The sequence below is a fragment of the Chrysochloris asiatica genome, unplaced genomic scaffold (assembly GCF_000296735.1).
Source record: "Chrysochloris asiatica unplaced genomic scaffold, ChrAsi1.0 scaffold00184, whole genome shotgun sequence".
In the NCBI taxonomy this organism is placed as follows: Eukaryota; Metazoa; Chordata; class Mammalia; order Afrosoricida; family Chrysochloridae; genus Chrysochloris; species Chrysochloris asiatica.
The window spans coordinates 3,064,946-3,088,652 of record NW_006408702.1 but is presented as its reverse complement, the minus strand read 5'-3'; the positions used below and the strand labels follow the sequence as shown (position 1 = coordinate 3,088,652).

General features: G+C 39.7%; 1 protein-coding gene and 1 pseudogene across 1 annotated transcript in view; both read right to left on the bottom strand.

The window, feature by feature from the left end:
- Positions 1–23,707, bottom strand: part of LRRK1 (leucine-rich repeat kinase 1) — a 216,881-nt gene that overhangs the window by 133,215 nt on the left and 59,959 nt on the right. The window contains exon 2 of the mRNA XM_006872156.1: positions 15,419–15,582. Coding sequence (XP_006872218.1) covers positions 15,419–15,582 — 164 coding nt within the window. The remainder of the gene's footprint in view (positions 1–15,418; positions 15,583–23,707) is intronic.
- LOC102827456 lies at positions 14,073–14,312 on the bottom strand (annotated as a pseudogene).

Genomic DNA, 23,707 nt, shown 5'->3' with positions numbered 1-23,707 from the left:
ACAACCACTAAAACCAGGGAATCAACATTGGTATAATGTGTACGTACAGTTCGGTTGTTCTTTTACATTGTAGGCTTGTGTAAAGCCCAGAACAATCGCCACCTTATCTCATGTCACCTCTTCATAACCACATCCTTCCTCCTCGATCCCTAAGACCTGGCAACCACTAGTCTGGTCCCTGTAATTTGCCATTTCAAGAACGTTATATAAGTGGATTAATAAAGAGAGTACCTTCTGAGATTAACTGTTTCTCTCAGCTTGATGCCCCTGAGCTCCATCTGAATGAGAATGTATACCAGCAGTTCCTTTCTATTGCTAAGTTGTATTCATTTCTTGATCGCTGTCTTCATGGATACTAATTTTTGATCCAAGTAGAATGGAATCATTGACGATTTCAATTTCTTCTCCATTTACCATGCTATTATTTGTTATGAAGGCAGTTGTGAGGATGTTCATTTCCTTCACTTCCAGGTATGCAGATTGCTGTGGTCTTTGCACTGGGCAAATCTGGTGCCAAAGACCTTTTCAAAGTTATAAAAAGCAAGATGTCACTTTGATGACACAGATGCATCTGACCCAACCATGGTCTTTTCAGTTGTCTCATACGCATATGATGGGTGGATAATGTAAACAGAGGACAGAGGTGTGTTTGCAAAGAATACTGGACAAACCATGGACTGCTAAAAGAAAGAACAGATCAGTCTTAGAAGAAGTACAACCAGAACGATGCCTAGAAGCAAGGATGTCAAGACTTGGATCACTGAATTTGGATACATCATCAGGAAAGACCAAAGAAAACCAGGGTTGGTACAGTAGAGGGTTAACAAAAACAAGGAAAACCCTCTCTGAGGGTCACAATAATGGACAAAACAAAGCAAAGATCACAAGGATGGCAGAGGATGGGGCAAGGTTTTGTTCTGTTACACGGAAAAGTTGGAGCTGACTTGAGGACAACGAACAACAATGAACGCTAGGGATATACCACCGTTTGTTTGCTCATTCACCTATTGAGGGGCAATTTGTTTAGGATCAATTTTGGGCAATTTCCAATAATGTGCAAGTTTTGGTATTCATATAAGTGCCCTTTCTCTCAAATAAATGCTCAGAAATGCAGCCGCTGGAACTTATGGTAAGTGTACAGGCACACACCTGAGATATTGTCAGTCCACTTCCAGATCACTGCAATGAAATGATGTTGCAAACAAGAGGCACGTTTTCAGTAAAGAGTAGTTTATTAAATAAGCAGTTTATAATCAATGCATCTTGATTGTAAGTCTGATCCATTTCATCCTGAAGAAGCTGGTAAACTTCTTCAATTCTGATCACCAGCTTTGGTAGTTGGTGCACAAATTTGAATATCAGCTCTACTGACTGGTCCTGAATGTGGGTGGATGGATATTATCCTGCCACAGACAGCTTTATACTTCAAGATCGACTTTTAAATGTTCTTTTAGATGATGACCTTGTTGAGGACCTCTTTAAGTTTAAAAATTTTAAGTCTTTAAAATTCCTCTTCAAGTTTAGGGAGATGTGTGAACTCCCAAGCCCATGGGCACTGATCTAGCCACTGGACCTAGAGCTGAATGTGAAGCAGCTAGCTGGTCTGAAGTGAAGGGAGGTGTACATGAACTCCCAAGCTTACAGCTAGTACCCATTTGACCTACCTTGCATGGCTAGCTGACCAGAACTCGACTGGATGAAGATAAAGGTGCTTGATACTGTGAACAAGTGTGAACTGCTACAATTTGATGAACTAGACCTTTGCTTATGAATACAGTTGCTCAAAATTTCAACTGGAATGGAAGGAACAAGCTTGTTTCCTCAGTGCACTGAGTTGACAGGGACGGGCAATCTAGACACTGGTTATGAAAAATGGGGGGACTCTAAGAAACTCTGGTAGTGTAGTGGTTACGAATTGGGCTGCTAATCTCACTGTCAGCAGTTCGAAACTACCAGTTGTTCTGCGGGAGAAAGATGAGGCTTTCTGCTTCTGTAAAGATTTACAGCCTTGGAAACCCTGTGCAGGGTCACTATGAGTCGGAACGGACTCCACGGCACATACAACAACAACAACAACACCAACATAGGCACTAATTGACTGGCTTACAAGCTTTCATGAGTATGCTTAGTTTCAGAATGAGGGGGTAAGGTAGAATCCGCACTGAATAGTTCTCTTCTTCCCAGATGGATCTGGTGAAAGGGGATGGGGTATGATGCTGACAGGATTTTATGATTCAGTTGTGGGTAAATGTTTGTAGGACTAATTGTGATGGCCACAACTGTAATAGTAGAAGATTCATAACTAAAAGAGGGGAGTGGTTAATCTTTCATTTCACAAACAGACGATCCCAGGACCATCAAGAAGTAAGAGCATGTATGAAATGTGAGATCCCTACGTAGAAAAGTGGCAACAGCAGAGATGGTGGCAGAGGCAGTGGCATGGAGAGACAGAGCAGTTGCGGATTCTAGGCCCATGGACTGAATAAGGCTGTGTGCCTGTGGGCAGGAGGCTGGCTTGCAAAATGTGCCCTTAGGACATTTATATATAGATTGCATGTGTACATCAAATATTTTTGTTTTGTTCATTTGTGAAATATAAGATGCAAAAGGGAAAACACAGGGAGGAAGTAGTATAACTTTGCTGCAGGGAGGGCATTGAAATCGTTGAGATGAAACAAAGCATATAATTTGTTGAATGTCTGTTAACCTTCACTCAATTCACAATAAAAAGTTTTTTTTTTTTTTAAATTCCTCTTCAATTTGTCATTTCCAACATGGTGGTGGTGGTGGTTATGTGCTGTGGAGTCAGTTCCGACTCATAGCGACCCTGTACAGGGTTTCCAAGGCTGTAAATCTTTACGGGAGCAGAAAGCCTCATCTTTCTCCCATGGAACAGCTGGTAGTTTAGAACTGCTGACCTTGAGGTTCACAGATTGATTCGTAACCACTAAACTACCAGAGCTCCTTATTCCCAACATGGTAGCCATACAATTGTCAGGTTAAAAATGGCCAACACATGGATTTTCAGCTCACTAATGCCTAAGATATCCATCTTTATGTGTATCATTTTATTTTTGACAACTTCCAGTTTTTCTAGATTCACATTCCATGTTCCAAATATTAATGGATATTTGCAGCTGTTTCTCTCACTCTGAGTCGTGCCCCATCATCAAATGAAGGTCCTGAAAACAAGGCTTCATCCATGTTATCAAGGCTGACTCTACTTTGAAGAGGTAGTTCTTCCCATCATACTTTGAGCAGCTTCCAACCTGAGGCACTCATCTTCCGGCACTGTATCAGTCAGTGTCCACCTGCAACTCGTGAAGCTTTCAGTGGCTAATCCTTCAGAAGTGAATGGCTATTCCTTCTTAGTCTGGAAGCTCCACTGGAACCTGTCCACTATGTACCACCCTGTTGGTATTTGAAATGCCAGTGGCATAGCTTCTGGCAACACACACGCCATCACAGTATGACAATGAGTACAGAGAATCAAGAGTTGGAAAATATGGCCTTGATGATAGAAATGTTGGAAACTGCATGTAAGATTTTGCAAGACTAGTGATTTATTCATTGTAAATACCTTTTTGAGAACATAAACGGTGATTATACATGTGGATATTACCAGCTGGAATTCACATGAATCAGTTTATCTACATCTGCAAGAAGAGATCATGGAGAAGGTCAATATCATTAGTGAAAACAAGGCTAAGAGTCATTCATATGCAAATTCATGTTGAAGCTGAATAAAATTTAAACAAGACCATGAGAACATAAAATAGAACCTTGAGTATATCCCACCTGATTTTAGAGACCATCTCAAGAGCAGATTTGAAACATTGAACACTAATGACCAAAGACCAGAGGAGTTGTGGGATGACATCAAGAATATCATACACAAAGAGAGCAGTCATTAAAAAGACAGAAAAAGAAAGAAAAGACAAAAGTGGATGTTATAAGAGACACTAAACCTTGATCTTGAATGTAGATTAGCAAAAGCAAATGGAAGAAATGACATAAATGAGCTGAATAAAACATTTCAAAGGGAAAGGTGGCAAGATGGAGGATGAGACAGAAATGCTACACCGACTCACTAAGTCAAAGATACAGAAGACCAAATGAAACAGACGCAGATGATAATTCTGAAACCCTAAGCATGAGAAGGAATAGAGAAGTGGACTGAATGCTTGCTAGAAAAAGAAGCTGAACAGATGCAGCAAAAGAGGAGACACGTGATCTGTACTGGCTGGCCAGACATGGCGTGGCCATCTTGTACTTCTGTAAGTGATTTACAGACAGACATTGGCTTGGTGGTGCAGAGACATACCGGTGACCCAAAGAGAGAAAGGTGTAATTTCTTTTCCTACACCCCTGGTGACCAGAGTGTGGCCAGCCCCACCCACATACACCCCCAGTGAAATTCCCATCTTCCTCCGGCCATCAGAGCCAGATGATGGTGAGCTGCACAGCTGTGATCAGGTCAGCACGGGACTAGCAGGAACTCTTTCCCCCAGCTTCCCTCTGAACTGGAAAGCCCCTGATCCCAGCTGCTTTGGGGTCTGCATGAACTAGTTCTGACTGGGTGCCTAGAACTAACAATGCCATCAAGGGCCAGGAGCACTTTGCCTACCTAGTGCGTGAGCTACTTAGCTGGCAGGAGCCGCAGAGTTTTCTCCTCTTTGGACCTGGCACATTCTCTGTTTTTTCCCTTTAATTGCTTCAGTTTATTTGTTCCTTCTTCCTTTCTTTATCTTCCCTTGTTTTGTATCCTTACTATCTCCACTTTCTTTTTTCTTCTTTTCGTTTCCCCTGCTTCTTCTTTCTTCCTTCCTTTTTATTGGATTTTTCTTTACTACTCTCTGGTCTCTTTCTCTTTTACTTATCCCTCTCCCTAACTGTGTTTAGTGCTTTTTCTGTCTTTCAATTTTCTCTTCTGCAGGTTTTTTTTTTTTTTTTTCTTTCTCACTCTTTTCAGTACTCGTCTTTTTTTTCCTAGCTGGTGCTTATTCCCTGCCACCTTTTAAAATCCTTTACTATTTTCTATTTTGCACTATTGTTTGTTTGTTTGTTCATTATTCTCTTGTGTGAGCATTTTCTCTTTTCGCCTCACCTGACAAGGGACTGCAGCAAGAGTCAATACTAGCTGACCAATGACAACAGCCAACATCAACCAAATCCAACATAATCTGAGCTACACAAACAGCAAATAGACAGCAGTGCCCATGCTTGCATTCTCTAATCACACCTACCAGGAGGCAGTTGGTAAGTGACTAAGAACACAGTAACATGCAGTCATCAATTAAATCTAAACACAACGACACCACAGTTTCTGTTCACAAATGACAATTTCTGTTCACATGAAAAAACAAGAGAGAGTGGCTCAAACAAGTGACCAAGAGGCAGAGCCAGAAAATATTTTTTGAGGAAGAAAAAGCATTAGAACTATCTGAAAAAGAATTTAAGAGAATAATATTTAGGTAGTTTCAACTGACTGGCAGGTCGATGAAACTGAGGAAGAATTCAGGAAAATACTACAGGAACAAAAAAACAAGACAGATAAAATACTGCAGACAATACAAATTCTGAAAAGAGAAATCCAAAAGATTAATAATAAGATTTCAGAAATGGACAATATGTTAAAAGGGCAAAGGACTAGATTCAAAGCAATGGAAGCCCAAATTAGTGAACTTACAATAATAGTATGCTAGAACAATCAGAACAAAAGAAGGAGAAAATCCAGAGGAAACCTAATATTTATATGAGGTACCATGAAGAGTAATAATATGAGTGATCAGAATTCCAGAACAGAAAGACACAAAGAAAAGCACAGGAAAAACAGTTGAAAAGATGTTGGGAAAAAAAATAATTCCCTGACACTGTGAAAGATTCAAGAAGCTGAACAAACCCCAAACAGGACAGACCCAAAAGGAAATCATCAAGACATAGCATAATTAAACTCTTCAAAGTCAAAGACAAGGAAAGAATCCTGAGAGCAGATTGGGAAAAACAAAAAGTTACTTACAAAAGAGAGCTAATCAAAGTAAGCTCTAATTTCTCAGCAGAAATCATGCAGGTAAGAAGGCAATGGGAAGGCATATACAAAACTCTGAAAGAAAAACAAAGCCAACCAAGAATCATATATATATCCAGCGAAAGTGTTCCTCAAATATGAAGGCGAAATTAGAACATTTCCAGATAAGCATAAATTAAAGGAATTTGTAATAACCAGACCAACTTTACAAAAAATACTAAAGGGATTTCTTTGAACTGAGAACCCAAAACAGCAGACAACAACTAAAATGAACATACATGGCAACACTACTTCGAGTTTAAGCCAAAGAAGTATCCTACAAGACTGAAATCAGGGAACCAGAGATATCAATTGATAATTGATCAATATACAACTAAAAAGCAAATGGAGGGAGAGAGAAAGTGTAATTACAGAACTTCCAAATGGGGAGGATGTCAAGTAGATTTCAAGAAAAAACAGACTGTTAAAAACTATGGACGAAATTAATAAATTACAGAGTAACTTGACAGAAATGAATATGTCTTTACATCAAAACAATAACAAGGGAAACTATAAACATTTAGTAAACATTAAAACAATAGAAATGAAGAAAATGACAGGAAAATACACAAACAAAATGAGTTCAGTTATAACTTCAACTCTATATAGGGTTTCTGAGGAAGGCTGGTGGGTTTGAACCACTGACCGTGTGGTTTAAACAGACCTAATAGTACACTAAGGAGCTCTAGTAGCATAGTGGTTACAAGTTTGGCTGTGAACCTCAAGGTCAGAAGTTTGAACTAACAGCTGTTCCACAGGAGAAAGATGAGGCTTTCTGTTCTCATAAAGATTTACAGTCTCAGAAACCCTGTACAGGGTTGCTATGGGTCGGGACCGACTCCGCGGCACATGACCACCACCAGTGGTATACTGCTGATCCTACAGCACCACACCAGAACTCCACAATAATAGTGTTGTTGTTGATGTTGTTAGGTGCTGTCAAGCCAGTTCTGACCCATAGTGAACCTGTGCCAAACAGAACAAAAAGCCACCGATCCTACGTCATCTTCACATCCATCCAATGCTGCTACCACTGTGCCAATCCATCTCGTTGGGGGCCTCCCTGTCGTCCACTGACCATCTGCTTTGCCAACTATGGTATCCTTCTCCGGGGACTGGCTCCTTCTGATAATACGTCCAAAATATGAGAGATGAAGTCTGGCCATTTTGGCCTCTAAGGCGCATTCTTGTAAAGACTTTTTTGTTTTTCTGGCAGTCCATGTACCTTTAAAATTCTTTTCTGTTACCATAACACAAATGCATCAATTCTTCTAAGGTCTTCCTTATTCACTGTTCAGCTTTCACGTGCAGATGAGGCTATTAAAAATACCATGGCTTGGGTCAGGCACATGTTAGTCCTCAAGCTGACATCTTTGCTCTTGAACACTTTAATGAGGTCCTGTGCAGCAGATTTGTCTAATGTAATATGGCGTTTGATTTCTTGACTGCTGCTTCCATGAGTGTTGATGATTAATCCAAGCAAAATGAAGTCTTTGACAATTTCAATCTTGTTATTTATTGGTCTAGTGGTGAGGGTTTGTGTTTTCTTTACATTGAGGGGCAACCAATAATACTGAAGTCTGTTGTTTTGATCTTCATTAGAAGATAAGTAAGGAAGGAATTTTAATACACCACTTTTAATGAAGGACAGAACAACTAGAAAGAAACTCAACGAAGACCCAGAAGAACTAAACAACATAATCAAATAACTTAACCTCAAAGACTTACACAGAGCACACAACCCAACAACAGTACAATATACATTCTGTTCCAGTGCACAGAAAACATTCTCCAAAATAAGCCATATATTAAACCACAAAGCAAGTTTCAATACATTTAAGAACATCAAAATGTGAAAAAGCATCTTTCCAGGTCACAACACTATAAAATTAGAAATCAACAATTTTTTTTTCAAGGAAAAAAATTCAATATATGGGAATTGAACCTGCTTTAAAAAAAAAATTGCTTAAAAAGCTATGAGGTAGCTTTTAAAAATTGAAAGAAAAACTTCCTTGAGTAAAATGAGAGCTTAAAACGCAATCTACCAAAACCTTTGGGGGCACAGCAAAAGCAGTGCACAGAGGGCAATGCATAGCAGTACATATGTCCCCAAAGAAGAAAGTACCAAAATCAACACATTAACACATCGCCAACAACTTGAAAAAGTACAGCAAAGTAAACCTACTGCCACCAGAAGAAAAAAATTAATAAAGATAAGAGGAGAAACAAATGAAATAGGAAACAGAAATAGAAAGAAAAAGAGAAGATGTTTCTTTGAAAGGATTAATAAAATTGACAAACTATGGATAGACTAATAAAAGAAAGGGAGAAGATGAAAATAAGAAATGATATGGGTGATGTCACCACAGAACCAATGGAAATAAACAGGAGAATAATAGGATACTATGGCGAATTGAAAATTTGAAAATCTAAAAGATATAGACAATATTTTAGTAAAACATTACCTGCCTAAGCTAACACAGAAGTAGAAAACTTGAACAGACCTATAACAAACGAAGAAACTGGTCAAGTCATTAAAGAAAATTGTAGACCAATATCTCTCATGAATATAGATGCAAAAATTCTCAACAAGATTCTAGCCAATAGAATCCAACAATATATATATATAAAAGATGCATTATGTTTAAGTGGGATTCATACCATGTATGCAAGAAGGGTTCAATATCACAGAAAAAACATAATCTACCACATACAAGAAAAAAGGAAAGGAATCACAAGATCCTATCAGTTGATTCAGAAAAGGCTTTTGCCAAAACAACATCCATTCTTGATAACAACATTCAACAAAAGAGGAATAGAACGAAAATTTGTCAACATAATTAAGGGCATATATATACAATTTCAACAGCTAACACTACTCGCAATGGACAGAAACTGAAAGCATTCCCTTTGTAAACTGGAACCAGACAAGGATGCTCTTTATCAGCACTCCTATTGAATACTGTGCTGAAAGTCTAAGCTAGAGCTATAAAACAAGAAAGGGAAATTAAAGGCATCTAAATTGGCACACCCTTGTTCATTGAGCATACTCACAATAGGAAAACGATGGAGACAGCCTAAATGCCCATCAATGGAAGAACAGATAAACAACGTTGATACATACATACAGTGGAATACTATGCTATGCTGAAAAATATCAATGAATCTGCAAAACACCTCATAACATGGATGAACCGGGAAGACATTATGTTGAGCAAAATTAGTCAATCACAAAAGGACAAATATTGTATGAGAGCACTATTGTACAAACTCAAGAAAAGGCTTTCAAGATAAAAGAAACATTCTTTGATGGTTACCAGGGGTGGGAGAGAAGGGAGAGTAATTCACTGGCTAGAGAGTGTTGTTGTTATGTGCCGTGGAGTCAGTTTCGACTCATAGTGACCCTGTACAGGGTTTCCGAGGCTGTAAATCGTTACCGGAGCAGCTGGAAGTTTCGAACTGCTGACCTTGTGGTTCACAGCCCAATTCATAACTACTATGCTACCAGAGCTCCTTAAGGGTAGATACATGTTAACTCGGGTGATGGTGATGGTATTAAACATCAAGAGGGAGACTGGCAGAAGAAAAATGAATACAGGGGAAAACACCCAGGGAGTGCAAAGGTTAAAGGAGGTAATGATACATACTGTTATATACACACCCTGCAGCAATAGCATTCTGTGGACAGATATGAATGGGTACCGGAGAGAGAGTGTGAGTATACCCACAAATATATAAAGATTTGATACCAATGAATGTGGTGATAATATTTGCAAAACACATAGGTAACAAAGGACTTTGGTAGTTTTGTTGTTAAGTGTGATTGAGTTCATTCTGACTCAGTGATGCTGGCATTGTGCTGTAGGATAAGCACTGGACTGTTAACCACAAGGTTGGCATTCAAACACACCAGCCGCCCTTTGGAACTCCTATACAGAGTCACTATGAGTCAGATTGACTCAACAGTACTTAATAATAACAATAATGGCTAATAACACCAAAGGAGTGGCGCTGCGGGTTAGTGTGCTGGACTGCAAGATCGGTTTGAACCACAAGGTCAGCGGTTCAAGCTCACCAGCCGCTCCCTGGAAACCCTTTACAGGGTCGCTATGAGTCAGAACCAACCCAATGGCACTTAACAACAACAATGACACCAAACATCTTTCATGTGCTACTTGTCATTTGTATGTCTTGTTTGGTGAAATGTACCTTCAAATCTTATGCCTATATTTTACAAAAATTATTTGCTTTTCTACTATCAAGTTTGGATGCTCATATTCTAGACACTAGTCCTTGGTCCTGGTGTGGTGTTGTAGGATAAGCATTGGACTGTTGTTGGGTACTGTGCAGTCAGTTCTGACTCATAACCACGCTGTGTACAAACATCACCTGGTCCTGGCTGCAGACGTCATATCCAAAGAATGAGAGATGAAGTTTCACCATGCTTACTTTTAAGGAGAATTCTGGCACTACTGCTTCCAAAACAGATTTGTTCATTCTTCTGGCAGTCCACGGCATATTTAATATTCTTCACTAATTCCATAATTTAAAAGCATCAATTCTTTTTTGGTCTTTAAAATTCATTGTCTAGCTTTTGCATGCATATGAGGTGACTGAAAATGCCATGGAATGGCTCAGGCACATCTTAATCTTCAGAGTCACATCTGTGTTTTTTTTACCATTTTAAAGAGATCTTTAATAGCAGATTTGCCCAATGCAATATGTTTGAGTTCCTGATTTCTGCTTCCATGGCCATTAATTGTGGGTCCAAGTAAAATGAAGTCCTTGACAACTTGAATCTTTTCACCATTTATCATGATGTTGTTTATTGGTCCAGTTGTGAGGATTTTTGTTTTCTTTATATTGAGATGCAATCCATACTGAAGGCTGTATTCTTTGATTTCATCAGTATTTTAAGTCCTCTTTGTTTTCATCAAGCAAGGTTGTGCCATCTGCAGATCCCAGGCTGTTAATGAGCTTTTTCCCAATCCTGATTCCGTATAATCTGGATTCCTAGATTCTTTGCTCAGCAAACAGATCACGTAAGTATGGAGAAGGATACAACCTGACACACACCTTTCCTGATTTTAAACCACACAGTATTCCCTTGTTCTGTTTGAACAACTGCCTCTTGGTCTATGTACAGTTTTCTCATGAGCACAATTAAGTGTTTTAGAATTCTCAATTTTCCCAATGCCACCCATAATTTGTTATCCTCTACACAGTTGAATGGATCTGGCAAATCCCAAACTCATGGGTTAAACAACAGGCTGCTGGCTCACAGGGTTGCAGAAGATGGGGAACCCAAAATTTGCAGGACAAATGTTAGGCTGGAGGCTTTTAACGCCCCCAAAATTGGAAGTCAGACGGGACCAGTGCAGAAGCAAGAGAGCACTTTGCCAGTGACAGCAGAGATGGTGGCAGAGGCGATGGCATAGAGCGATAGAGCAGCTGAGGACTCTAGGTTCAGGGACTGAGAAAGGCTGTGTGGCTGCAGGCAGGAGGCGAGCTTGTAAAATGTGCCCTTCAGACACCTAAATGAATATATATTTTTTGTTTTGTATGTGTATTTCTGGGAATAGAGGTAAATATTGTTAACTGATGAAGGGGATTGCAATCACTGCAATGAAACAAAGTACGGTTTGTTGAATGTACAACTGACAATCTGCCTTGTAAACCTTCACTCAGTTCACAATAAAAACTTCAAATTAAACGAAATTTAAAAAGAGAGAGCGCTTTGCATGAAATCACTAAATGGAAAATGATGTCAAACCACTGAGGTATAGCTAAGTTGACAAAAGTAACATTAACTATCACATTAATAGTCGGCTCCCACTCATGGTGGTTTTATAGGCAACAAGCTAACACACTGCCTGGTCCTGTGTTATCGTCACCATTGCCAGCACATTTGAGCCATTTCTGTGGCCATTGTGTCAATCCATTTGACCAAGATGGTGTCCCTTATCTTAGCTGACCCTCTACTTCACCAACCTGATGTCCTCCTCCAAGTGACTGATCCCCACTGATGACAGTCCCATGTGAGTGTTGTGATCCATAAGGTTTTTGTATTTTTTTTATGGTTATTCACAGCAGTTTTATTTGCAATAGCCCAAAACTAGAAATATCTAAAATAACTCTGAATGGGAATATGATTACACAAACAGGTACTTCCATACCAGGAAATGTTATTCACCAACAAGACCAAATAAAGCATTGATACATGTAGCAATTTGGGTGTATCTCAAGACTTCAGTGAAAAAAAAGTCAATCTCAAAAAGGTATATCCTATGTGATTCCATTTATAACAGTCTCAGAATGACGAAATTAGACAAATAGCGGTTGCCAAAGGTTAGGAATGGGGGCCAGAGTGACGGGTGTAAGTATAAAAGGATAGCACAAGGAAGGTCTTGGTGTAATAGAATAGTTCTATATCTTGATCATAAGGAGCTCTGGTAGCATAGTGGTTACGAATTGGGCTGCGAACCGTAAGGTCAGCAGTTCGAAACTACCAGCGGTTCTGCGGGAGAAAGATGAGGCGTTCTGCTCCCGTAAAGATTAATAGCCGCTATGAGTTGGAACCGACTCCACGGCACATAACAACAACATATCTTCATCATAGTGGTTGTTGTTGTTAGGTGTTGTCCAGCAATAAATTTCTAAAGGATGTTGTAGCAGGGAGAAAACACACCCATGAAGTAAACTGTGTGACTTGACAAAAATAAATCTGTTTGTTCCACAATTTCTATCTTTTGTTTTGGGGAGGAAGAAAGGAGTTACTTTTAGAACCAGGTTTTGAAAAAACTTCATGTTTGCAATATTCCAGTTGAGAAATTTTGTAATTATTACAAGAACAACACAAAAGCACTGATTATGTGAAAGGAAGAAACAAATTTAAACTAATACTTAAAAATATACCTAGATTTGGCTGTATGTTATCTTTCTTCAGAGAGTAATTTCATAGCCAGTTATGGATAAATATAAATATACATATATTTATATTTAATATGTACATATGTATTTATATGTATATATATAAATATACATATATTTATAAGGTACATATATTTATAAGGTACTCCTCACTTATGAACATGGTTAGGTTCCAAAAAACAGTTCATTATGTGAAAGTTGGCATTATGCAAAAATGGACAGTGACCTCATCAGATCTCAAAATAGAGAATAACTATATATTACGTAACTGCCAAATTAATCCATTATATAACTGCCAAACTATTGAGAATCATGTCCCAGGCAAGTTGACACATATCCTTAACCATCACCTTATGCTTGCCTTGCATCTCAGCATTACTGACAGATATTCATGCTGGATGAACAAAATGTCTGAATAGCAGATTTGTTACTATCATCATAAATATGAATGGCTGCTAATGAGAAAATCAGTAAGTAAAGACTTATTTTTGCTGTTAAATGCTGTCAGGTCAGTTCTGACTTACAGCAACTTTGTTTTCAAGAAGCAGCTGTTGAGCTTGAACTGGTAAACTTGAACTGCCGACCTTGTGGTTCAAAATGACTTTGCAATTCAGCACATTAACCCGCAGTACTAATATTGTAAATTTTGATTTTTATATTAAAAAAATGTGCAATAAAATGACAACCAAAATGGAAGAGTTCACTTCAAATAAGCCATAATAGTTCAAAATGGTTAAATAATTTTATGTGTTTATCTGAAATATTTCAATGCCAGTAGAAAAATATACAAATATATCCTTCAACTATCCAATATTTTAATAGATATTTGAAAAGTGGTTTCACCTCCTGTTACCCCCTAAAATAATATATCACATAGTTTTCAAGACTGTGTTCGTTGATTTCAAACCTCTGCTCTTCTTTAGAATTACCTTCACTGCAGCAAGGACATTGTTGTTGTTGTTGTTATGTGCCATCGAGTCGGTTCCGACCCATAGCGACCCTGTATAGGGTTTCCGAGGGTGTAAATCTTTACGGGAGTAGAAAGCCTCATCTTTGACATGGTCCTTTTAAATTATTACACACTTGTTTTGTAAGCATTTATCCTAGGCGCTTCTGCTAATCGATGAATGAACAGCGAAAAGTTTGGATGAACCAGTAAGTCGCCATTAGTTTCCAGAGGAAGAAGAAGTTTCTGTCGCTTCATGGAGTGTTTTAGAAAGCCGCAAGGAGACTTTTGTTTTATCTTCTTTTGAGGGACTGAGGTCGAGAACTCCACTTTCCCTCTCAAGCACCTCAGCTCCGGAGATCCCACCATACAGCACATTTTATCACCAGCCAAGGCAAGGAAAACAATCCAAGGATTTTTCTTCAGGCCCCGAGACACAGCTCAGAATTGATCCATAAGGTTTTTGTTGACTGAGTTTTGAAGATTTATTTCCAGACCTTTTTGCCAAGTCTGTGTTAGTTTGGAAGCTTTGCCAAAACCTATCTAGCATGGTGACCCTATTTGTCCTGGAAGTACTTGTGGTATTATAGCTTCTAGCATTGCTGCAACATAGCACAGTACAACAAATTGATGGATGGAAAAGTAAATTCACCCTTTACGGGTACACTTTGATGAGTTATAATATCCTGGTGTGGCGCTGTGGGTTAATGCATTGGACTGCAAAGGTGGTTTGAACCACAAGGTTGGTGGTTCAAATTCACCAGCCACAACTCATGGAAACTCTATACAGGGTCAGTATGGGTTGGAACCAACTTAATGGCACTTAACAAGAACAATCAAACATATGCACAAATCAGTACGCTGGAAGAAATAGATAGACCAAACTGTTAAGTAGGATTGTATGGGTCTATTAGCAACATGGTTTCTTTCTTACTTTTATATGAGTATATTTTCTTTCTTTTCTTGAGCACGTGCTATATGTAGAATGAAAAAAAGTATAAAAGAGGGCAGCAGGTGAAACCTTCAGCTTGGCATTTGGCCCTTTACATTTAAGTACATTTAACCCCTCCCATGCTCCCACAAGGCCGCCAGTGGGGGGTTGATGAGTCCCTTGCTTAGGTAAAGCAGGATGAGACAAAGCAGAATCCAAGTCAAGTAGGAGGTACGTCCCAGTAATTTACATGTGAAATGGTGGTGGTGGTGTGCCCTGGAGTCAATTTTGATTCATAGTGTGACCCTGTACAGGGTTTCTGAGGCTGTAAATCTTTACGGGGAGCAGAAAGCCTCATCTTTCTCCTGCGGAACAGCTGGTAGTTTCGAACTGCTGACCGTGAGGTTAGTAGCCCTACTCGTAACCACCACGCTACCAGAGAGGCATTACCAAACACAATTTACAACCCCCATGGTGATTATGATGACAGTCAGTCCATCCACTTCCAACCATGTTACAGACTGGGCAATGGCGCTCCGCCTACCTTTTCCTGCTGGAATGTGCTCTTGTCGCAGGCTTCTCTGACCAGGTCCCGGGCCTTGGTGGCGTTGCCCTGTTTGTAGGCACTGTGGATGTCCTCTGTCCGGGGGGACATCACCATGCAATCACTACCTGGTGTGGACGGTTTGCTGCCCATGTCTGTGTCACCTGCAAGGGAACAAATAGGCACCTGTCACTGCTGGCACAGCTTGTATGAGGACAGAAAAGCAAGTTATTGGTGATAGACTCTGGAAGCTGCGGGCAGGGTCACCGTGCAGTCCTTCTTGGGAGCGCTCCCATGAGGTGATTTCCCAGGGTGGGGTTGGTGCAGCAGGCAGCACTGAGCACAGCCCCGGAAGACTCTGCAGGAAGATGGTGGTGACCCACCAGGACGACCGCAATCACATAAATGGAGGAGCGGGGGCTTGTGCAGGAATGCAGGGGGCTTGGACAAACTGTCCCGCTCAGTGTCCCTCAGGGGATACTCAGTGGTAGCAGATGGAGAGGTCAGTTTCTGCGGATACAGAAACCCATATGTTTCCCCCAGCTGGGCATGGGGCACTCCAGGACCACTGAACATCTAGTGCTTGTCTGATGGGAAGGTCAGCTAGCAGGAGGCCATGGTGTGGCACTTCTGGGCTGTCCACACCTGGCATCTACTGGGCAGCACTGTGCTGGAGACACAGAAGCAAAGGAAGTCAGCCCTCCCTCATCGAGCTTGCTTTAGAATACGGTTTACGATGCCAAAGGCTCATAAACATGCTTCAGAGTCCCCCTGAATATCCTAAAATTATATGCAAAACTTTGTGTGTCAGTGTATGAACATTTAAGGCATTAGTGAACCAGAATTTTATCTCCATAGGTATTACAGGAAAGACTGCAATGAATAGAGAGGTAAGTTCTGATATTCTGATAGATTCTATCATTCTCAAGAGGCAGACTGGGTTTGAAATGTGGTTCCTCAGCTCACAGGCAGGAGCTCAAGCCACCCCATGTCTCTGCTGCCTTTTCAAATGAATGAATGAAACAATCTTTGGCTTACTTTTTTTTTTTCATGAAAAGTGCATACAAGATTTTACATCACAAAAGTGAATCATATGACAGTAGTTAACACTTGAGAAAAAATTAATAGAAATTTACTGACAAGAGCATAAAAATGACATATTTAGAAATAAATTTAACAAAATATAGGCAACACCTGTCCACTGAAAATTACGAAACAATGTTGAGAGAAATACAAGAAAATCTATATAAATGGAAAGGAGTCCTGGTGTGGCGCTGTGGGCTAATTAATGCATCAGACTGCAAAGTCGTTTGAACTGCAAGTTTGGTGGTTCAAGTTCACCAGTTGCTCCTTGGAAACCCTATACAGGGTCGCTATGGGTTGGAATAGACTCAACGGCACTTAACAACAACATATAAATGGAAAGACCCTGCAGGTTCATGGATGGTTTTTGCTGTTGTTACGTGTTGTTCAGTGGATTCCAACACAGCAACTCTGTATAGACTTTCTGAAGAGTGGCTGGTGAGTTTGAAATGCTGATCTCATGGTTCAAACCAACCTTGCAGTATAGTGCTTATCCTACAGTGCCAAACCAGGAAGATTCACTATTGTAAAAAGATCACTTTTCCCCAATTCATTCTACAGAGTCAATAGAACTCCAATCATAATTTCAACACTTTTTTTTTTTTTTTTTGTAGAAATTGACAATTTCATTCTCAATTTTGTATGGAAATCTAAAGGATTTAGAATATTCAAGGAGTGGGTGTGGCACATAGGATACATGGTGGTGGTGGTTATGTGCCGTGGAGTCAGTTCTGACCCTGTATAGGGTTTCCAAAGCTGTAAATCTTCATGGGAAAAGAAAGCCTCATCTTTCTCCCATAGAGCTTCTGGTATTTTCGAACTGCTGACCATGAGATTAGCAGCCCTACTTATAACCACTATGTTACCAGAGCTCTTTGTACTGCTAACCATAAGGTTGATGGTTCAAACCCACCAGCCGCTACTTTGAAATTCTACACAGGGTTGTTGTGAGTCAGAACCACCTCTATGGAACTTAAGAACAACAACAGAATAGCTAAAGAAATCTTAGAAAAGAAGAGAAATGTTTAAAATGTATTATAAAGCTACAATAATCAAAACAGTGTGGTAATGGCACAGGCACACAGAACAATCGACTAGAATAAAGAATTGGGAAACAGATGAATATTTACATAACCAGTTAGGTTTCTGACAAAAGTTACAAAGCAATATATTGGGAAGAACAAAGTATTTCAATAAGTGTTGCTCAAAACACTAGAGAGCCACACCGAATAAAAGGAAATCTTGATCCCTAACTCCTACTTTCTAATATTTAACAAATTGATTTGAGATGGATCATGAACCAAAACACAAAAGCTAAAATTATTACGTTTCTAGAAGAAAACATAGAATATATTTATGGTTTGATAGTAAGCAAAGGTCTCTTAGATAAGACATACAAAACAATAAACATTGAAGGAAAGATTCTTAAATTAGACATCATTATGAAATTCTGCTCATCAAAGTATGCCACTGGAAAATGAATAGGAAACTTATAGACTGGGAAAAATATCTGCAGAACATGAATCCCAAAAGAAATGGTATTGTGAGGCAGGGCTTGATGGCAGACTAGGCGGAATGGTTGTGCAGACCCCCACATCCATCAGCAAAAACACAGAAAACCAGATGGAACAGACTCAGTGGATGGTCCCATAACTCTGAACTTCAGATACAGGGATAAATAAGTGGATCGAGTGCTTACAGGAGTAAGATTTGGAACAGAAACAAGAAAGGAGATGACTTCTGATTTGGAGTGGCCAGCATGTCCCACCACTACCAATTTGAATCGGAGTGAGCGGATAGCGGGTCAAGAGAGCACTCCCATTGCAAGACTACTACCAGCGATCTACAGAGACAAAGATGCAAATAGTTTTCCCCCTTATCCTTCTTTTCTTTTGCTCTCTGACTCATCTCTGCTCTGGTTACTGGAGGGGAGGCCTGTACAAGTAGACACCCTCAGGGAAGGTTCTGTGCTGTGCGGAAGGATTTGCATGAGAGAATCTGCACCCTGTGAGTCTCTGGGTGCAGAATCAAAGGGGGAGGACACAACAGAAAGAGCCTGTACCAGCAGTCTCTTTCAAAGCGGGTCTGGCCAGCTCTGGGCTGGTTGTCACTAGGAGAAACAGCTGAAAGGAATTGACAGGAGGGGAAAAAAACCTTGTGTTAGATCACAAAGGCACAATAGGAACAACATGAAATTTCTCAGGTGGCTTTGAAGGCAAGAATTCATTAGGTGACGCCAAAGAACTACTCACATCTTCCCAATTTTTATTTTCTTTCCTTTTTCCTTTTCAAGTTTCATTGAGTCTTGGTGTGACATTGTAGTATAAGCACTGGACTGCTAATCACAAGGTTGGTTATTCAAACCCATCAGCCACTCCTTGGAAATCCTAACAGGTTGGCCAGGAGTCAGAACTGATTTGATAGCATAAAACAACAGAAAATTGCATATATATAGTTGTTGTTATTGTTGTGTGATGTGGAGTTGGTTCTGACTCATAGTGACCCGGTACAGGGTTTCCGAGGCTGTAAATCTTTACAGGAACAAAAAGCCTCATTTTTCTCCCACAGAACAGCTGGTAGTTTTGAACTGCTGTCCCTGAGGTTCACAGCCCAATTCATAACCACTAAGCTACCAGAGCTATATATATATGTTTGTTTGTCTTTTCCTGTTTTTTTTTTGTTTTTTTTTTTTATGACTTTTGACTTTTGTTTTAGGTCTTGTGTTTTGGTCCTCTTTCTATCTTATCTTATTGCCTCACCTGATGAGAGAGTCACATAGCAAAGCTTCCATTGCACCCTCTAAAACACCACCAATTGCACAAGAGCCAATGCCAGCTGCTATACACCAGAGCAGCATCTATAAACAACACCTGATAAAAACACTCTGAATTGAACTGTAAGAGCAGTGAACAGAGAAGGCCATCTCCTGATCACACCTACAAGAAGGCAATTGGAGAGTACTTAACCAATACTTCAACATACAACCATCTAATTAATATAAATAAAACAACACCACAATACCTAAAAAAGCAACAGAAAATTTGTGCTCATATGCAAAAGCAATAGAGAGTAGCTCAAATAAACAACCAACAGGAAGAGTAATAATTGCATTGGCATAAGAGGCTCTCAAATTATCTGAAAAAGAATTCAGGAGAATGCTATTGAGGTGCATCTAAATGTTCCACAGAAAGGTTGAGGAAAATACGGAAGAAGTTAGGAAAGTGCTACAGGAACAATCAAACAAAATAGATATAGCATTTAAGGCAATACAAAACCTTCAAAAAGAGCTCTAGATGATCAGTACTGAAATATCAGAAAGGGACATTACACTGAAAGGGCAAAGGAGTAGAAGTGAGAATTGAAAGCCAGGATCACCAAACTTGAAGATAAATCTCTTGATGCTGTTAAGATAGGAAAACAAGCAGAAAAAAGAATGAAAAAAAATCTGAAGAAAGCCTAAGATTCATGTGGGACAACATGAAGAGGAAAACCTACGGGAGACTGCAATTCCAGAACAGGAATTCCAGAACAGAAAAACACAGAAGAGACAGATGAAGAGTTGATGTGAGAAAATTTTCCTAACACCTTGAAGAAGAGAAGATTCAAGGAGCTGAATGAACCCCAGAGACAATAGATCCCAAAAGAATATCATCAACATATATCATAAGCAAACTCTCTAAAATCAAAGACAAGGAAATGATCCTGAAAGCAGCTAGGGGAAAAAGAAGTTTTACTTACAAAGGACAACAAAGAAGATTAAGCTCTGATTTCTGAGAAGAAACTATACAGGCAAGAAGACAATGGAGAGACATATGAAAAACTCTGAAAGAAAAAAAATCTGCTAACCAAGAATCATATGCCCAGAATCTCCAGTGAGTACTATCCAATCTGTCTAGGTGGAGCTGATGAAATGAAATACAGATGGGTAACTCGTGATACTGTAGTGAAATAATGGTTATCAGGACTGATTATGAGGGTTGGAAATGCAAAGGTAGACGTTTTGTAGCAAGGAAGGGAGTGATTAATTCTCCAGTCTAGGAACAGAGGTCTCTAGGACCATCAACGGAGAAGAGCCAAGAGTGGGACCCTAACTAGAGAAGCAGAGATGCCTGAGATAGAGATAGAGATGATGATGTGGAGTGATGAAGCGGCTGGGGACTTTGGATCCACAGAGGGAGAGGGACTGTGGGCTGAAGACTTTGAGGGGGGAAGGGAGGAGTGTAGGGGGTGGGTTTCTAGGATATACCCTTTGGTCGGTTGATGATGCATGGAGGGGATTGGAACCATGGCAATGAAATGATATACGATGGAATGAATGTAAAACTAAAGTTCTCTCATGTAAACTATCATATAATTCACAATAAAATATTAAAAAAAAAAAAGAATCATATGTTCAGCAAAGTTGTCAATCAGAAATGATGGTGAGGAGGTGTGACTTGATGGAAGATAGAGTAGAGGTGCAATGAAGTTTGCTGTCAGCAATACCAAAGAATACCAGACAAAGCAGGTTCAGGGCAGAGTTCCCAAACTTTGAACCAAGTATCTAGGAATATTTAAAAAGTCTGAAGTCTTATAGCTAGTGGAACTTGTAGTGGAAGTAAGAAATCTTGTACTTTAGACTCTGCTGGGCTTAGGGGCCCAGAGCAGACAACTTGGGAGAGACCAAAGGGAAAGATGAGCAGAGGGGCAAGCAGACCCACCATGGACTAATGCCACAGGAACCTCGGAGCAAAGGTGGACAAAATACTTGGTTGCGTTTTGATTTATTCTGAAATTTTTTTGGGGTATTAGTTCATTGGCCCTTGACTGTGCACCTCCATTCTGCTGACCAGAGGGAGTACCTGAGTGAGTGGACACCCCCACCCTTACCACTGGTGGGTTCTTCTGCCATACATGCGCACAGATACTCTAAGTATTTAAAGAGACAGGCAGTTCAGCAGACGGCCCTGAACTGTTAATAGGGAAAAGGCCAGAACAGGGGGTGTGGAGAGGGAAAGAGAATTTAAAAACAAAACAGGCCGAAAATTAAATCTTGAGGTACAGGATAACAACCAACAGTGGCATCTTGAAATTTATCATGCGGCTTTGAAGGCAAGAAGTTGAAAGAGGTTATTAAAATCATATTCATATTAGGCTACAGATTTGTTTCCCCTTCTCTCCATCCTCTCCCATTCCTGTGATTATAGACTACAAAATCCAATCTAGTTTTTTCTTGTTGCTGTTTTTTGGTGTCCCTCACCCCTTTTCTTATTTATTTATTGCTGTTGCTTTCTGTTCTCTGATTTACCTTTGGGGGACTCTTTCTTTCTCTATATTACCCAAGAAGAGATAGCAATTGCTGCCATATTTTAGGATACAATCAAACCCTATAAACCCCCACAATCCAGGCAAGAACCAATTACAAATGCTACATACCAGGAAGGCAGACAACACCTGGGAAAGTTACTCTGGGTTAAGCAACAAGAAGAGTGAAAAGGGAAGCCCACATACTGATCACATCTACCTGGAAGCAATCAGAAAGCATAAAAAATAACAAAACACACACTCAATTAAGTATTAAAGCCACAGATAAACACTAAACATGTCCAAGAAGCAAAAGCAGATGATCATATCAGCACATGTCCAGACAAAATGTCTGAGACAAATGACCTAGAGGTAGACCTGGACTCCCATTCAGTAAGGAGGGCAGGCCTTGGAAATGCCTAAGAAGGAATTCAGAAAAATGGTTATAAAATGTTTCAAAACACTTTACAATGGAGTTGAGAAAAATAAGGAAGAAGTCAGGAAACCACTACAGGAACAATCAAATAAGATAGATACAGCATTGGAAACAATTCAAAACCTATAAAAAGAGGTTCAAACAATCAATAATGGAATATCAGAAATAGACAATACATTGAAAGGGCAAAAGAACAGAATAGAAGAGATGGAAGGCAGACCCAGTGAGCTGGAAAACAAATCTCTCAATACAGCTAAGATAGAAGAAAAAGAAGAAAAAAGGATCGAAAAAATCTGAAGAAGGTCTAAGATACATGTTGGAATAACTTAAGAATTGTCAGTATGCCAGAATAGGAAGAATCACACAAGTCCACAGAGGAAATAGTTGAAGAACTGCTGAAAAAAAAAAATCTCTAATATTCTGAAAAGTGAAAAGATGAACATTAAAGAAGTTCAATGAACCCCAGGAAGACAGACCACAAAAGAAAATCACCAAGACATATCACAATCAAGCTTTCCAAAATCAAAGATAAGGATCAAATCCTGAAAGCAGCTACGGAAAATAGAAGTGTTACTTATATACAAAGGCAAGCAAGTCAGATTAAGCTTGAATCTCTCAGCAGAAGCCATGCAGGCAAGAAGCCAATGAGGAGACATATATAAAAGCCTGAAAGAAAAAAAACCTGCCAACCAAGAATCCTTTATCCAGCAAAGCTATCAGTCAAATAGGGCAGTGTAATCAAAACATTCCAGGATAAACAGAAGCTAAGGGATTTTTCTAAAGCCAACCATGCACTACAAAACATCCTAAAGGGAATTCTGTGGATGGAGAACAAACAAGAATAAATAACAACGAGAGATTGAAATACATGGCTGCACCTCCCAGAACTAAATCCACAGTTGGAAGAGTCGAGAATAGAACGAAACTATAAGAACAAACTCAGAGAATCTGGGAGGTCAGTTTATGATCAAAACAATTACAATGTGAATGAAGGTAAACACGTAGGAACAGAGATCCAGATGGTGAGAAGGTCAGGTAGATTACAGGATAAAATAGATTGCACTAAATGGAGTGAAATGTTAATGGAATATAAGGCAACCTCAAAGAAAATAAACACTTCACAACATACCAAGAAATAGAAAATCCTAGAAGAACATGGAAACATTAAAAATATGAGGAAACTCACAACAAAGAACAGAAAAACTAGGAACTCAGTACAGGAAGACACACAGAACAGAGAAAGCAGCAACACCACAAAAACAAACATAATGGCAACAACTAACCCATGTTGACGTTGTTGTTAGATGCCATCGAGTCGCACTGACTCATAGCGACCCTATGCACAGCCTGATCCTGGGCCAACCTCACTACTATTGCCACGCTTGAGTCCATCCATGCTGCCATTTGGCCAATCCATCTCGTTGGGGATCTTCCTTTTTTTCTCTGATCCTCCACCTTACCAAACATGATATCCTTCTCCAGCGACT